The sequence below is a fragment of the Mandrillus leucophaeus genome, unplaced genomic scaffold (assembly GCF_000951045.1).
Source record: "Mandrillus leucophaeus isolate KB7577 unplaced genomic scaffold, Mleu.le_1.0 Scaffold14, whole genome shotgun sequence".
In the NCBI taxonomy this organism is placed as follows: Eukaryota; Metazoa; Chordata; class Mammalia; order Primates; family Cercopithecidae; genus Mandrillus; species Mandrillus leucophaeus.
The window spans coordinates 8,273,824-8,291,882 of NW_012101365.1; the positions used below are offsets into that span (position 1 = coordinate 8,273,824).

The 18,059-nt window shown below is 36.0% G+C and overlaps 1 protein-coding gene across 2 annotated transcripts in view; it reads right to left on the reverse strand.

Annotated features, from left to right (window-relative positions):
* Positions 1-307: 307 nt before the first annotated feature.
* OMA1 (OMA1 zinc metallopeptidase) overlaps positions 308-18,059 on the reverse strand; it is a 68,469-nt gene continuing 50,717 nt past the window's right edge. For both annotated transcript variants that reach the window (XM_011973854.1, XM_011973855.1), the window contains one exon: positions 308-765. In XM_011973854.1, coding sequence (XP_011829244.1) covers positions 556-765 — 210 coding nt within the window. In that variant the 3' untranslated portion in view covers positions 308-555. The remainder of the gene's footprint in view (positions 766-18,059) is intronic.

Genomic DNA, 18,059 nt, shown 5'->3' on the forward strand with positions numbered 1-18,059 from the left:
AAAAAAAAAAAAAAAGAAAAAAAAGAAAATGGCTTCTGCCAGTAGCATTTTCTCCAGTCATCCACAGGTGAAGACAAGGACATTCTCTATCCTGAGGCGCCCTTTTCCACATAATCCCACCCCAGTGCAAACTATTTCCTGCAAAAAGATAGCTTCAGACTGTTTCCTACTTCATCAAAACCACCCAGACTTAAAAATCCAGTTTAGGCTCAGCTGAAATCTTCTCTACAATAAAAACTACAGTATGTGCTCATTTCTCATCCACTAGGGGTCTGCCTTCTAAATCAAAAGCAAGTAGAAGACAGAGTAAAATGTATAATATAAATTTATTCTGTGACATTTTCCTCATTCAAGATATTTTAACATAGATTAAAATATATCAATATTTCATGAAAAATAAATTCTAGAAGAATTTAGATAATATCTGTAATATACATGATTTGACCCTGAATATCCTTTTTTTTTCTTCACTTCAAACATCATTTTTTAAAAAGTAACATAAAATGATAAGGATTGCAACATTCTTCATATATCTTGTGTCTCATAAATTTTAATTCAACTGCCAGTTCTTTTCTCAACTACGTATGTTAATGGTATTTGCTCTTGTTTTTGAACGGGACGAGTATCCATTTTCTGTTTCTTTGTGATATTTAGGTCTTCTTTCTCTGATTCTTCAAGAAAATGCTCCATGCTGAGTTTGAATAGTAATCGAGGGTCTGGTTTAGACAGTGGTGGGCAATTACACATCTCTCTAATTTTGAGAGCCTATAAAGACATAATAAGATAAAAAAAAACTATATATACATCAATATATTCAGATTGTTTCAGTAATCTGTAATATGTTCCATGTAAAACAAATAAAGAATGCATTGTGTATTTTTTAAATAAAAGGTATCTTGATTATGACACATAAAAGGGAACCACTGATAAATCCACAGTGAACAGTTGTTTTCATGATTTGGTCAAATAGTATTATTTTAAAAACAACAACAACAATAGTATTAATAATCTGTAACCACTGCCCAAATGCTGTTTTGAGAGTAAACAAACCTTAGAGATATCTCTGTGGTTTCAGTTAAACTCTAGCTGACCTGAGAACAATCATTCAGATTTTAAAAGACTCTATGAGAGGTTTTTTCCAAGAAAAAGAAAACTGCAGAATATAGATGACTGAATATACTGAAAAAAGATATATATAACTGATATAGTCTTGGGTAAAATTGATGATAAAAACCTAGTGATACAGTTTGGATACGTCTCCACCCAAATCTCATCTTGACTTGCAGTTCCCATAATTCCCACGTCATGGGAGATAACTGAATCATGGGGGCAGGTCTTTCCCATGCTGTTTTCATGATAGTGATTAAGTCTCACAAGATCTGATGGTTTTATAAAGGGCAGTTCTCCTGCACATGCCTTCTTGCCTGCTGCCATGTAAGACATGACTCTTCTCCTCATTTGCCTTCCACCGTGATTGTGAGCACCCCCGCCAACCCCCGGCCATGTGGAACTGTGAATCAATTAAACCTCTTTCCTTTATAAATTCTCCAGTCTCAGGTATGTTTTAGTAGCAGCATGAGAATAAAACATTGCAAAGGAAGGAAAAGTAATCACGGTGTACTATGGGGCTCAGCTAGGACTAGTGCTTACAGTTGAAAATACCAAATCTTGATGAAACCAAAAAGTACGATTTCATCATACCGAGAAGGGGAGAGCTGCATGGGTGTGTGCATGCACAGGGTGTGACACTGGAAAGAGAGGGCTTACGTCTCATCCTGTACAGTGGAAAATAAGTAAGGCCCAAAATTGAAGTTAGAACGTAGCAACATAAGCATGTTATTTAGACACAATGGGAAATACTAAACAAATCATCCAATAGAACTGGAAATAGTTATCCCTGAAACGAATGGCAGGGTCGGAGGACTGGCTGCTGATTTAAGTAACTAGCCTTAGAACTATTTAACTCTTCAAAGTGGGTATATGGATAATTTTAAGATATAAGAACTAAAATAATTTTTAAGGAAATATGGCCTCAGTATTTAAGGAGTTTTAAAAGAAAGACATTTAGGAGAAAAAGCTAATTTAGTTTTTTACTACTTCTGGCTTTCTGATACTGATGTGTCTTAAGGGAACTTAATAAGGCAGTAAAGGAGACAATGTTTGGGGGACAGGTAAAATCTTAGAAAGACTATCCAGGCAAGGCCTCACTGATAAGATAATGATTTGGGGGGTTAAGAGGGGGACAGACCTGAAGGTCACGAGGAAAGAGACCATGTGGCAACCTAGGGAAAAACCATTCCAAGAGAGAGCTGCAAGTGCAATGGAGATGGGAGTGTGCCTGGGGTGTTTTGGAACAGTGAAGAAACAGGTACAGCTAAGTGGAGCAGGGTGGAGGGCAGCAGCAGATTATGTAGGACCTCACGCTAAGGTCATGCTAAGGATTTTAAGTTTTACTCTAAACAGCCTGCCTCTAATATTTGTGGGGTCCATGGCAAGAATGAAAATGAAGGCCCAGATACCATGTCTCTAAACACCTAAAAGCAGTAAGTCAAGCTAATACATTACTACATAAAATCTGTTCTATTCTTCTACTTTGAGAAATACACATTCAAAATTACCTGGAAGTCCAGGTACAAAATTAGAATTCTTGAATTTCAGAACACGTAAGACTGCAGGGAGCTTACTGTGTAGCTGTTGACACTAGCCTGCCCCTCTCCCAGTCCTAGCTTATCTGGCACTGTAAAGGGCCTTGTGTGCATGTGTCCAAGGAAGAGGTCCACATGGGCCCTGAAAGCAAGCTCAAACATGTTTGGGCAAGGAATTCCATTATCCCAGATACCCTGAGTTGGGTGTGGTAGGGGCACAGGTTCTTGTAGGCAAACATTTCATTGAGTACCACAGGAGAGGGGGACTTGTAGTCAGAGACGAGCCAGATAGACGTCCTCTAAGTGAATGGGGTCAGGGCAGAAGCTTGGGTCTAGGAGCACTTCTAGCTCCCATGAGGCTATGAGTTACCATTAAGGTAAGCTAGAGAGTTTGAAAAAGCATTACTTAATATGAAATTCTTCAGTGGCAGTGGCCTTGTCTTATTTTTCTTTGTATTTCACAGCAGATTTAAGATGTTCCTTATATCTACTGAGTGTTAAGGAAATGTTTAAGTAAACTGAATTGACATAAAAAGAAAATGTTTCCCAACTATAGCACATACAGCACTTAAGTAAACAGAAAATCAGACCCTCAGCTAAATGGTGACCTACTGTCCAAACTGGGATACCTTTGAGAATGAAAGGAGATGCTAGTGAGATTTGCACTGAGACATCAGGCATGAGCCAAGACTGTCTCCGCAAAACTGGAACGTACGGTCACTCTTGCATTAGCTCCTTTACAACCATGTTAATTTTCTTTCCCAAGTGAGAAGTTTACCTGTCATGGCTGCTATATCAGTGTAGTGCCTACGTCTAAGCACTGCACTGGGATCAGTAAAGGGGGAGAGTACAGACTCCAGCAGGTAACAGCTGGCACAGCTGAGTGTGGCAATGAGAGATGCAAAGCAACAAAGAGAGGAATAGGATGCTATCCCCTATGATCTCTGTGTATTCAGTAAAAACTCTTCTATTTTTCTTAAATTCTCTTATTCAGTCTTTTTAATACAACAAATATTTAGAACACTACAGTGAGTAAAGTGCTAGGTACACATTGGTCAGAATAGTCATGGTCCCTGCCCTGATATAATTTACTTTGTATTTCTCCATTACTGGGCATTAGAATTGTCCCCATAGTTGTGTCTATTTGGCTTTTATAAATTACCCTGCTATAAAAATCTTTGTTTAAAAAAATCTTATTTTCTCACCTCCATTTGGAGTTATGTGAAGTCTAACACCCAAAACAGAATGATCTGATCAAAGAGTAAGTGCAGGTAGATTATAATTTATGTTATATAGGACCAAACTCTGTTCTACCAGAAAGGCTTTATCAACCTTTAATGTCACCAGCAATACAGGCATACTTGAGTTGTTCACAGTTATTCACATAAGATTTCATGACTTTTATGTAGATAATGACAGAATTTCAAACCTCAGAATCTTTAGAAAATATCAGTTCAATTTTACAGATGAGGAAACTGAGTCTCAGAGAAGTTAAATGCCAGGCAAGGAACAAAAAGCTGGCTTGATCAATGTTTTTAAGAGCTTTATTTGCTAAAACTTTGAAATAACCAAGATGTCCTTCGACAGGTGAATAGATAAACTGTGGGATATCCAGACAAAAGAATATTATTCAGATCTAAGAAGAAATGAGCTATCAAGCCATGAAAAGATATGAGGAACCTTAAATGCATATTGCTGAGAGAGAAAAAGCTAATCTGAAAAGGCTACATAATTCCAACTATATGATATTCTGGAAAAGGCACAACTATGGAGACAGTAAAAAGATTAGTGGTTGCCAGGGGCTAGGGGGAGGGAGGAATGAGTAGGCACAGAGTGTATTTTTATGAGAGTGAAACTACTCTGCATGATGCTATAATGGTGGATACATGTCATTATACATTTATCAAAATGCACTGAATGTACAGCACCAAGAGTGAATCCTAATGGACTTTGGGTGATAATGATGGGTCAACATAGGTTTATCAATTGTAACTAATATTATCAATCTGGCATGGGATTTTGATGGTATAGGAGGCTGTGAGTATGCGGGGGCAGATACATAAGGGAAATCTCTATACCTTCTACTCAACCTAAAAGTTGAGGCTTTAGAGTCTAAAAATAAAAGAGTCTATTATTTAAAAAAAAAAAAAAAAAAAAAAGTTGGCCTGGAAGTAAAAAAGCTGGGTTTAGAACCTGATTTGTTTTTATTGCTTTTGCCCTACATGCTTTTTGTGCTCATGCTTTTTTGCACCACATGATGTTTCTTGAGTGAATTTTTTACTGAATAAACGTACTTTGGAGATGTCTGAGCTAGGTTTCTTTAATTGCTAGAAATACTATATATTCTTCATACAGGTTTTCTATCACCACTCCTTCATGTGTGAACTGCTTCTCCTCTCCAACTATCTATCAAGCAGAATCATGTTATGACCATACATATTTCTATCAAATCTTCATCTATTTTGCATAGTAAGATTTTATCGGATGTCTTGGTAACTTATTTTTTCTTTTTTCCTTTCCTTTCCACATTCATTTTATACATTTCAGGGTGCCAATGTCTTTTTATTTTTATAAATTCTATCTTATTAAATATACCTTCATCTCTTCAAAAGTGAGCAAAATTTTCCTACCATATAGCTAGACTATGTCTTTCCACTTCCTTTACTTTGTTTTCTGTGTTTAACTCCATGCACTGCACATAATAGGCACTTAACAAACGCATGCTAAATTTTAAACAAACATTTATAGAACACCAGCTATGAATAAATCATTATGATAAATGTCATAGAGAAAATACTCTTAGGAGTTTATGGTTTAAGAAAAAGCAGGAATGTATTCTAATAGCAAGAAAGTATGGTTCTGAGAATCCTGAGGAAGATTTGAAGTTAAATATAGAATTAGCCAGCCTAAAGACCACAAGTGAAAGAAACTAACATCTACTGTTCACTTTCTATGTACCTTTCACTGTGTGAGGTATTTTACACATCTAAATTGACATTGGAATTTGAACCGCTTTTGAAATCTTGGGCCTGGCATAAAACACTTATCATTAAAGTGTCTATGCCAAAGGGAGAGAAGGCAGCAGGACCTTACCTACAGAAATGCACAAGTATGTACATCCAACATCCAGGAGATATCGCTTTCCTGATTTCACATATGAAGAAAACTAAAGGTTGGATTAGGTTAACTTTCTTCAAGTTAGATGGCTGAGTCAGAATTAAAACCCAAGACCCCTAAGACCACTGTTATCTTTATGTTACTATTTCCTGTGACCATCTTTCTCCCGTTACCAACTATTAATTTCCTACATGCTAAATTTCTATAAGGGAGTGGAAGTACTGTTCAATTCTACTGCCAATTTTTCTATTTTTCACCCACTATTATATTGCTTATCTTGCCTATTATCACACATCATGCAATAATTTAACAAATATTCACGGCCGGGTGCGGTGGCTCACGCCTGTAATCCCAGCACTTTGGGAGGCCAAGGCGGGTGGATCACGAGGTCAGGAGATCGAGACCATCCTGGCTAACACAGTGAAACCCCGTCTCTACTAAAAATACAAAAAATTAGCTGAGTGCGGTGGTGGGCGCCTGTAGTCCCAGCTACTTGGGAGGCTGAGGGGGGAGAATGGCATGAACCCGGGAGGTGGAGCTTGCAGTGAGTGGAGATCGCGCCACTGTACTCCAGCCTGGGTGACAGAGCAAGACTCCGTCTCAAAAAAAAAAAAAAATCACTAAGCATCTCAACTTGTCATAGGTACTATGGATACAGCAGTGTACAAAGGCCTTACACTCTAGGGTAAAAGGCAATAAACAAATAAGGTAATTTTAGTTAAGTACATGAAGAAACTAAAGAGTGAGGTGTGTTGGACGGACAATGAGTACATGGAAGGGAGGCAATTTGAGATTGAGAGATCAGAGAAAGCCTCCCCAGGACAGTGACATTTGCCTAAAGAACTGAGGGAAGAATGTTTCAGACAGAGAAATCAGCAAGTAGAGGAGCTGTAAGGAGGACACTAGCTTGACGGGGAACATACATTGGTCTTGTATGTTTCCCAGACCAAGGAAAGCCTACGGAAAGGGGCATGTGGTGAAGTTGGTGAGGTAGGCAGTGGCCAAATTACATGACTGGAAGACCTAGGAAGAGTCTGGATTTTTATTCTAAGTTATGGAATAAGATGAGAGGTCACTAGAGGGTTTTAACCAAGGAAAGGACATTACAGTGATCACTCTGGCTACATACTGAAAATAGGTTGTCAGGAGTTGAGGTGAAACGTGACATCATGAGGTGAAAAGTGGCAACAGGAAATGACTGGGTAACGTGGGAGGAGATGATGGTGACTTTTACTGGGAAAGGAGCAGTGGTGAAGTTGAGAAGGGCATGGATTCTTAATGTACTTGTTGAGGCAGTCAAGAAGATTTTTTCATGAATAGGATACGGAAGTGAAGGAAAGAGGAATTGAAGATGAGTCTTAAATTTCCTCTTCTGTTTTAATAGCTTTTCTTTTATGATACTGCTCATGCATCTGAGTATAATTAACTTGCTCACAGTAAATAATTACTATAATGTAATATCATATTGTCAATTAATGACCCCAGTCCATAAATTCTTTTAAAGTTATTGTTTTATCAAATTGTCAAAACAAATCATTTATGCTCGTAAAATTAATCAGAAACTTAATAACATACCTTTCTATACTTTGAAGGTAAAACTAATTAGTAACTAGGCAATTGTTCTTTGAATTTTTGAAAAAATTCTCCAAATTAAATCCCATCAGGGCTAGGCGTCCTTTTCTTTGCTAATTTATTATGACTCTATGGGCTCTAATATAGTTTTTAAAATTTGATTTATTTATACCTTACTTCTTTCTAAAATTAATTTGAGAAGCTTCATTCTAGCTATAATTTCTACTCCTAGCTGCAACCACTCTGGCAATTCCCCTCCCCTCAACACACATACACTTCAATTACTTCTGATTTTGACCCGAGCTAATAATTAACATCATCTAACTAAAAACAACATTCTCTCAAATATTTTGGTTTTCTTGCATGTTACCATACCTCTTCTCCTGATCCTATTTACATTTTACTCTTTGTCTAATCTAATGATTATGACTTTGACTAAATTTCCCAAAGAACCGTCATTTTGCTTATTTCTGCTTAATTTTATTAATTATATTTACCCTATTTGAGACACTTATAGTTCTATATTTCTTTTCTCTTTTTCTAATATAGACATTTAAACTGATAAAATTTTCTTTAAATACAGATTTAAACACTCATGAAAATATAACTACATCATTATAAAGTTCATTGGTTTTAAGGCATCCTCTTATTGTCTATAGATTTCTCTCTTGCTTTACATGTGCAGAATTTTAATTTTCATGCGGTTATCCATCTTTTAATTTTTGTTATATTAATTTTACTATACTATGTTCTGATGATTGGAACCATAACTTTTTATTTATTTATTTACTTATTTATTATTTCAATAGGTTTTCGGGGAACAGGTGGTGTTTGGTTACATGAGTAAGTTCTTAAATAGTGACTTTTGAGATTCTGGTGCACCCATCACTCAAGCAGTGTACACTGTACCCAATGTGTAGTCTTTTTCTTTTGAGACGGAGTTTCGCTCTTGTAGCCCACGCTAGAGTGCAATGGCACGACATCAGCTCACTGCAACCTCTGCCTCCCGGGTTCAAGCAATTCTCCCGCGTCAGCCTCCCGAGTAGCTGAGATTACAGTCATGCGCCACCACGCCTGGCTAATTTTTGTATTTTTAGTAGAGACAGGGTTTCTCCATGTTGGTCAGGCTGGTCTTGAACTCCAGACCTCAGGTGATCTCCTGCCTCGGCCTCCCAAAGTGCTGGGATTACAGGCATGAGCCACCTGCCCAGCCCCAGTGTGTAGTCTTTTATCCCTCACCTCCTTCTCACTGTTTCCCCTGAGTCCCCAAAGTCCACTGTATAATTCTTATGCCTTTGCATCCTCATAGCTTAGCTCCCACTTATGAGTGAGAACATAACATTTTTATATCATGTACAGATATTTTTGTCCAAGTTTTATAATCAATATTTTCATGAAAGATGTGTATTTGAAAATACTTTCTTTTTTTTAGGATTTAAAATTCTTATGCCACTTAAAATTTACTTTTCATACTATTCAGCTGAATCATTTGGTAGTTCCTTACTTGATCCGTGGTTTTCTAAGAATGGCAGGGTGCAAGCTAGTTACAATTATAAACAAACAAAAAACAAAACTGTATATTTTATCTAAATCCTGATGGTTAGTAGATTCTGGAAACAGCACTGTTGCAACCAAGCACTTCACTGACATATTGTATGTGTTTCATTTACTAAGGATCTTCCATCATAAAAAAAAAAGTTAGTTTTTCTAGATATCATACCAAAGTGTATTAGTTCCACTGTTTTTTGTCTGTTTCGCTTCTTTTCTCCTAAACTCTTACACTTCCTCCAAGAGCAAGAAGTATAAGAACTTAGAGGGAAAGAAACATCTTCCTTATACTTACGAAAAGCAAGGTCCAAAGTCATTCTTACTCTTGTATGTCTTTAAGTTTTGTCTTTTTACCTAGGTAGCTTGTAAGAGCCTGTCTTTGCAATGAAGATTAAACACTTCATAAGTTTAAATATCTAAGCATTGTCATTTCAGGGCTTCTCATGGATGATACTCTGGGAATCTCCTAAAAATCCATCTTAAGAAATGTTACCTAAATAAAAAAATGTGATATAGAAACCACAATCAAAGAAATGAAGACATGTACAAATGAACGAATGTATCTTTCCCATTGTTATATGCAGCCTGGATTTCCTGGTGCCTTTTCAATATTCTTTCATTTTCTTAGACATTTTTTTTTTTTGCTTTGGGCTTTTTAATTTGGTTGTGCTATGTTCCTCTATCTTCCGCATCAATGAGACTGTGCTCTCTGGGGTATCAATTCTGCTCTTTACAGCCTCCACCGAAAGTTTTACGGCTTCTCTGCTGAATTCACAAGTTTAACAATTTTCTGAAATGGATTTATCTTACATTTGTAAAGATGTTCTTTCAGCTTCTGTCACTTTCAGTGCAGCTAAATCAACCTTATCATGCCAGCTTCAAGTGGCATTGCTTCTATGTTCTTGCCACCTTGCCCATCCTCTCCCATAAAGTAACATTTTTAAGTTTGACCTGAGATTTGGTTTTGTTTTTCATATTTCTGCTCTTTATAACTTATCTCACTGGGGAACAATGAATATTTCAGAGGCTTTGTTTTGTGTTGCTATTGCTGAATTTAGTTTACATGAGGGTCCTTGTGGAGTTATTAAAGACACTTAGATATTCAATACTCTTTTAACTAAGATTACCCTCATTTTTCCTTTCAACTCTGTTTTTCCAACTTTTGTACACTTACCGTTCTGATTTTTTAAGTCTCTCTTACCTACCTCTTAAATCTATTCTTAAATAAGAGAAAAGTGTCTGCAACATCTTTTATTCGTAATTTGTCTGGTCTGAGTTCTAAATAGATTCTACATAGATTTCTCCTGAAGGCACACTTCTCAGGTTGTTTGAAAACTGATTATTTGCAGAGGGGTGCTAAATTATCACCCCACAATTACTTGCTGGCCACAAGGAAGAAAACCACCTTTACAAACAAAGAACCAGGCCATCACCATCCAACTCCCTGATGGCCTTCAGCATCACCAAATGTGGGACAGCCAGGTATTAAGAGACTTCCAATGCAAAGCACTTTGAAGCATAGTTGCATCACCTATAAAATACCGTTTCCAAAATTTAACTTCTATTTACAGGTATACATAGAAACAAGTTAGAAATACCATGAAGAAGCAATCAAGTAAACCCGGAATCTACAATGTGGGATTATATGTACTCAACAATTCAATGACAAGTTTTAAAACAAACAAAACAAAAGGGAGGGGGGCACTGTTCTAAAGTCAAAAGGACTTTAGGGACGTAAGGACCAAATGCAGTGTGTGGATCATGAAGTATCCTCATTTAAACAGGCCAATTGTAAAACCGTTGAGATAGAGAAATCTGATGTAGACAGAATATTTAATTTTAAAAAAATCACTATGAGTTTCCTCAGGCATGATAATATTATGATTGTGGAAGAAAATGATACTACTTTCTGAAATGCATACTAAAGTTGATGGAGCACAGGACATATCATTCCAAAATATGACTCCAGGAGACCAGACTATGCCACCCCAAACATACCTCTTGAGCGTAAGAGTTATTTTCTACTAATTATTTTGGGAACTAGCAGACATAGGGGAAATTCTGAAAACAGGAAGAAGTTACCCTTTTCTCAGAAAAATATGTATTTATACAGGAAATCTCTAAGTGTGTCTCCCTCTCTGTACCAGGAAGAGAAGGATGACTCTAAATCACTGGAAACTCTTATCAACAAAGAAGGTACAATCTACCTAACAAACCTTACCCTTGCTCACTGTGCTTTTCCTGACCACCTCCTCTACAACCTGGCTTTCCCTACACCCTTCTGTCTTTGTTTCAGTTGAAGATGGTATTTATGCCTGAACTCAAAGCCACCTCTTGGAGAATTATTCATTCCGTGGGTATCTACCAGGTATACAGGAAGTATACCTGTTAATAAACTTCCATTTACCTCTTGTTAATCTGTCTTTCAATACAGGGATTCATCTCAACTAAGAACTATGAAGCATAGACAGAAAATAATTTTTCCTCCCCTATAAAGCCCTGATATCTGGGCTTTATCTCAAAATACTTCTGGGAAAAACAGAGAGATGGGACAGATGAAGCAAGTGTACAAAAGGATTATACTGTTCAATATCAGTGAGTGAAAAATAGGGGCTCATTAAGCTATTCAAATTATTCTCTATCTTGACATGTGTTTTAAACATTGATAGTAATAGTAAAACTAAAAGTTAAAGAAAAAAAACAAAAACTTTTTCCATTGTCTTCCATTCTCCTCTACCATTTTTGCATTCCTATAACTTCACTCTTGATTTTATAACTATGTTTTAGTTCTAAATGGCTCATGAGAGGTTTAAATCTTAAATATTTCTCCTGGAAAATAAAACTAGTCACTTTATTACCACCTCTATTTCCAACTCTCTCCCTTAATTTCTAAAAGCAAGCATATACTTTTCAGAAGGCCTAAGGAGTTAGGTATCAATGACTCTAATCCAAAGACTCACTATGCAATAGATTTAACAGAAATTAGTCAGAATACTGGGTAACTACTTTAAAAGACAGAAAAGAAATACAACAAGGATAATGTCTACATGGCTACTTATTAACAGAACAAAAACTCTACAAAGGAAATCTCTAAGTCATTTCGGCATTCCTTATTGTCTATATATCTATGTTTCTTGAATTCTCTTTTGAACTAGTTGTAACATATTACAGTTTCTCTCATTAATGAGTTAAATAAAATCTCAGAAATGTGTTCATTTTATATTTGAATGATTCATGATTTCACCTTTTAAAAAATTATTGTTTAATTCATTTAATTTCCTTTCACAAACACTGCAATGGAAATTGGAGTCTGACTAGTTTTTGAAGTGTTCTAAAGTAAATAGGTATAAATAACTGAAGTAAATACTTTAAAGTAAATAAACATAAAAAATTAAAAATTAAGGCCACCTTGACATAGGGCAATTATCCTCTGGAATGATAAAATAATTAGGAAAGGTTTTCAAACAAACCTATAAAAGCATTTGATAATCAACTACTCCTAAATATGAACATGATAAAATCCTATCATTTGCAACAGTATAGATAAATCTGGAGGACATTATGCTAAGTGAAATGAGCCAGGTACAGAAAGAAAAATACTATATGGTCTCACTTACATGTAGAATCTAAAAAAGTCCAACTCAGAGAAATTGTGAGTAGAATAATGATTACCACAGGCTGGGGATTGGAGAGTAGGAATGGGGAGGTGTTGGTCAAAAAGTATGAAGCTTTGCCAGCCTGGGCAACACAGCAAGGCCACATCTCTACAAAAAAAAAAAAAGGCCAGGCATTGTGGCACATTACTATAGTCCTAGCTACTCTGGAGAGTTGAAGTGGGAGAACTGCTTTAGCCCAGGAGTTCAAAGCTGCAGTGAGCTACGATCGCACTACTGCACTCCAGCCTAGGGAACAAAGCCAGACTCCAGATAGCTAGCTAGCTAGCTAGCTAGCCAGATAGGTAGGTAGGTAGGTAGGTAGGTAGGTAGGTAGGTAGATAGATAGATAGATAGATAGATACATACATACATACATACATACATACATACATACATACTAAAAAGCACAGTTTCAGTTAGGAAAAGTAGCTTCTGGAGATCTGCTATACAGCACTGTTACTACAGTTAACAAAACTGTACTGTATATTTGAAAATTGCTAAGAGAATAGATTTTAAACATTCTTGCCACAAAAAATAAATATGTGAGGTGATGAATATGTTAGTTGGTTTAATTTAACCATTATACAATGTATACAGATATTGAAACATCACGCTGGACTCCATAAATATATAAAATTTAAAAAATTAAAGTAAATAAAAAATAAACACTCGTATTAAAAAAAAAAAAAAAACACTAGCTACACTTATTCCCAGTAACAACTAAGTATTTACGAAACAACTACTAATACACATCAGTATTCTGACAGGTATTACATATCAAGTAAAACATCAAATACTTACTCACAAAAAATAAAAGTAAGTTTAAAAAAAAAGAAAAAAATGGAAAAAAATTAATACCAGAGAGTCTTCATGACTGGATTAAAAGCTTCCTTTGAAAACAGAAAGCAAGACATTTCAAGCGGGAAAAAAATCATCTTACTTTTTAGCATGTTTTTCTAAAAATATCAATCCTTTCCCCTTTCCCCTCAAAAGCAATTTTTTCTAATAGCCCATTCATTTCAGCCTCAAGTAGATACACATTGCATGCACCATAATGTTTTTTTTAAGGGTTTAGACAATGTTACTGTCAGGCTTCCTGGCTTTATATGATTCACAGGCCAATTCAATTACAGTAGCTGCTATGATATTTGCCTTTTCCTTAACACTCTTTATGTCAGACAAAATGAAATTCTGTAAGGTGAACAGTGTATGTTTGTGTACACTGGCCAACAACGACATTTCACTTCAATGTTAAACACTCTCATATTTTCTGCTCAAGAGATGTATAATATTAATGATTTATTCATTTACTTTGTCCAATTATAAATGCATAAGAATGATTTACATGAGTTCAAACCCCTGGCTTCCTGAAAGTGTAAAGGATTCAGAATAAAATGAGATTAATATGAATGCAGCCATCAAGTGATTCTGATATCTAAAAATTGAATGAAGTGAATTTGAAAAAGATTTTTTACAGTTTCTGAATAAAGCCAGAATTGAAAGCTCTAAAAACGTTCAAATATATATCCTATTCAAATTATGATTATAAACATAACCATAAACAATGAGTAAGTTCAAATTAAATATTTTTCCTATACGTTCTATCATTCTCCATACCCTTCACCCAACAAAGAGGGGATGGCAGAGAGAAACGGGGTTCATAAGTGAAGTGGAGAATAAGAAATTCAGTCTAAATATTCTCAGTTTTAAAATAAATCTTTGAAGCAGATTTCTCTTATTCACATCTATTCATATTTTATAACAATCTTTATAGAAAAAAGTTAAATAAGGTGTCTCAAGGGCAAATTATAATATACATAAAGTCTGAACAGTCTAACTATAGTTTTAAAACTGTCATACTATTAAACATCAACAAATTGATACATCTCTCTTCATTTCTTCACCCAAGTTGTTATGATAACCAAAATATGTGTAATATGTGTTTAACTGATTATTTCAACTAAATAAAATTATAACATCAGCTTATTAACTACAAGTAATAATTGCTACAAACCTGTATTTATCTTTTTTAAATGCTAATGGATCACAAGATCATATTTAACTAGACAATTTATACATGTTTAATCTTGAAATTTACATTTTAAAAAGCAAAGATTTGCTTTTTTTTCCAATGTGATGTGTTATCTTGACTTAAAAACAAAGCAAGAAAGGAACTAATCTATTTTCTGAACAATATACTATGGTAAAATGATCCAAAATTATATTACGGTACTGCTTTGCAGGAGTTGTAGATCACATTGTTTTCAAACATAAGTGACCTTGTCACTCCTCCAGTCCTCTGCTCAAATCCCTCCACTAGTGTCCCATCTCTGTGAACAAAAGCCAAAGGCCCACGCCCTCCTCCTTCCCTTGCTCACGCCATTCCACCCACACTGGTTTTCTTGCTGTTGCTCCTGCCCCACAGCCTTGTACTCTTCCCCAAGACAGCCACAAGCCTGGCTCCTTCACTTATTTCAAGTCTGTGTTCAAGTATCAGCTTCTCAATGGAACCTTCTTTGATTGCTGAATGACCCCATTTTACACTGCTATTCCTGCACCCCTCCCATCTCTGCTCAAACATAACTGTCTGCTAAGGACTCATGTGTTCCTCCAAAATTCATATTTTGAAGTCCCAACCTCCAGTGTAAGTATATTTGGAAATAAGGCCTAAAAGGAGGTAACTAAGGTTTAATGAGGTCTGAAGGGTGGGGCCCTGATCCAATAGGATTAGTAGTTTTATAAGAAGAAACAATACATTTATAGTAAGAAACAATACATTTTTTGTGACGATATGCAAGGAATCCAATAAGAAATAAAAATATGCAATCTTAAATAAGCTAATGTTTAAAAATCACAATGGTCAAAATTTGTGTTCTAATCACAGAACCACAGAATCCTGCTTTCTTGGTTCTCCTCCTATGAATCTGAACCAACACAGGCTCTGTCTTCCTCCCATCCATTAAATGTGGAAAATATGTAATACTGTTACTTTGATCTTTTTTCTCTAATCACTTCCTACATGAACTCATCCATTCTCATTGCTTCAACTATCGCTTCTGTTTAGATGACTCTGAAACTCTGAAATCTCTGGCCTGGACTTGTCTGTGCTCTCGAGTGCTGTATTCTCAACTGCCTTTGAGGGGATCGTCACTTCACCATAGTGCTGGAGATGTCAAAGGACAGGAGCCTTAGGTAGAACATAACATACGCACTAGAGCATGCTACATAAAATATCATTTTAAAATGTAGTAGTAGTATATAGACTCCCATAATTCTATACACTGCCTGAGAAACTGCCTTCTTTCATTACAGAAATTAGACTACGATAATAGGGAATTCCAATCTTTTGAGTTATGACTGTGTATTCTAATTAACAATATACCCTTGTACTATCAGTTTCACTTCAACCACTGAGTTATTCCCAATATTGCAATAGAGTTTTATTACTTTCAAATTGAATTTAATCACTTGGGGTGGGGAATATAAGAAATTATATGAGGTTTCCAAATTAAGTTTCTGAACTAGGATAGTTTATTTTTAGAAGAAAAATGTGTCATGTCTTTGTCTTCATCATTGGCTCACAAATAACATTTGTTTCTCTAGCCATTTTTCTTCCTACTCATTAATCAATTCATTATTATTTTAAAGACTTCTCGAAAGCACAGTTTTTACCTCTCTGAAGATGCTCAGTAATTTGATGATGAAATGACAACTCAAAATTTAGGAAAGTCTTCACATGAAAAGTTGGCTAACAGAATTTATTATCTAATTAAACAAACCACATATTTTTAGAATTTCATTGAGCAAAAATACAAAGAAAAAATCCAAGAGAAAATCATACTGTTATTATTGCTTTAGAGACAGGCCCAGGCCTCCCAGGTGCAATAAAGTCCCGGGGGCCTTGGATAGCATGAAGGACCTTATAGTCAGTGATCCTCAGTACAAGTCAGTTACTGATGAAATACATAATGTCCCATGCCTATAGTCCCTTTTTAAGAGGAATAATTACTACATATTATATCAGGTAAATTTCACTGCTACTTCTTTCTCAAATATTTTTTATTCAAATTAAGAATATAAATGACATCTAGTTAAGATAGGTGCTGATATAGACTGAATGTTTGTGTCCTGCCAAAATTTGTATGTTGAAATTCCAACTCCCAGTGTAATGGTATCAGGAGGTAAGGGCCTTTGGCAGGTGATTGTCATAAGGGTGGAGCCCTCATGAATGGGTTAGCGCCCTTATAAAAGAAGCTATTGAGAACTCCCTTGCACCTTCTACCATGTGAGGTTACAAGGAGAAGATGGCTGTTTATGAACTGGGAAGTGGGCCCTCACCAGACACCAAATCTGTTGGAAATTGGATCTAAGACTTCACAGCCTTCCAAACTGTGAGAAGTAAGTTTCTGTTGTTTATAAGCCACCCAGTCTATGATATTTTGTTATAGCAACCTGAACAAACTAAAATAGGTGTTAAGAAGTCAAGCTTGGCTGTCCTCAGTGCTCACAAAAGGCACAAAGTATGCCTAAACTACCAACAAATCCTGTCATTACTCCTTTCAAAATATATCTAGAATCTGACTGATTCTCTCCCCCATTTTCTGCTACCAGATACCTTGGTCCAAGCCACCATCATCTCCTACCAGGACTACAAGTCTCCTAAATAATCTCCCTGCCTACTAGTCTACTCTCCACATAATAATGCCAGTGATCACAATAAAACATGAGTCAAATCAAGTCATTCCTCTGCTCAATATCCTCAACTAGCTTCCCCTATCACTTAAAGTGAAAGTCAAGTCCTTAAAATGACTTAGAAGATCCTTCATGGTCTGGTCCCCCTTCACCTCATCTTGAACTGTTCTTCCCCTCCCTTACTCCATTCAGCCCCAATGTCTTCCTTGCTATTCCCTGAACACATCAAACATACTTTCACTTTAGGTTCTCTGCATCAGCTGCTTCCTCAGCCTGAAAGGCTCTCTCTCCCTCCAGACAGCTAGAGGACTTGCTCCCGTGCTTCATTCCAGATTCTGATTAGTGAGGCCTTCCTTGACAACAGAACATAGACTAACACCCCTTCTCTGCCGCCCACCCCTCTCTAATACCTTTAACCTGCTTTATTTTTTCCCAAAGTGCTTATTATTGCTAGGCATACTACATGTTTGTTTCTTATTTGCATTACCTAACTAGAATGTTAACGCCAAGAGAACAGACTGTTTTGTTCCTTGCTCATTCCCCAGCAATAGAATACAGAATAGATTATCAGTAAGTATCAATAAATATTGATCAAATGAATGAATGAATAAATCTTGCACTAGTTTCTTATCCCAAACCAGATGCAGATTCATCTTCCTTCAAACTGTATACCACTGTATTTTTATTTTTCTTATGACAAATCATATCCTTGTATTAATAATCATTCTTTATGTATCTTAGCGTCCTGTAAATATCAAGAACCATGTCTTATTCCTCTTTGTATCCCCCACATCTAGCATCATTTCTTTCTTTTAAGAGGTACTCAGTA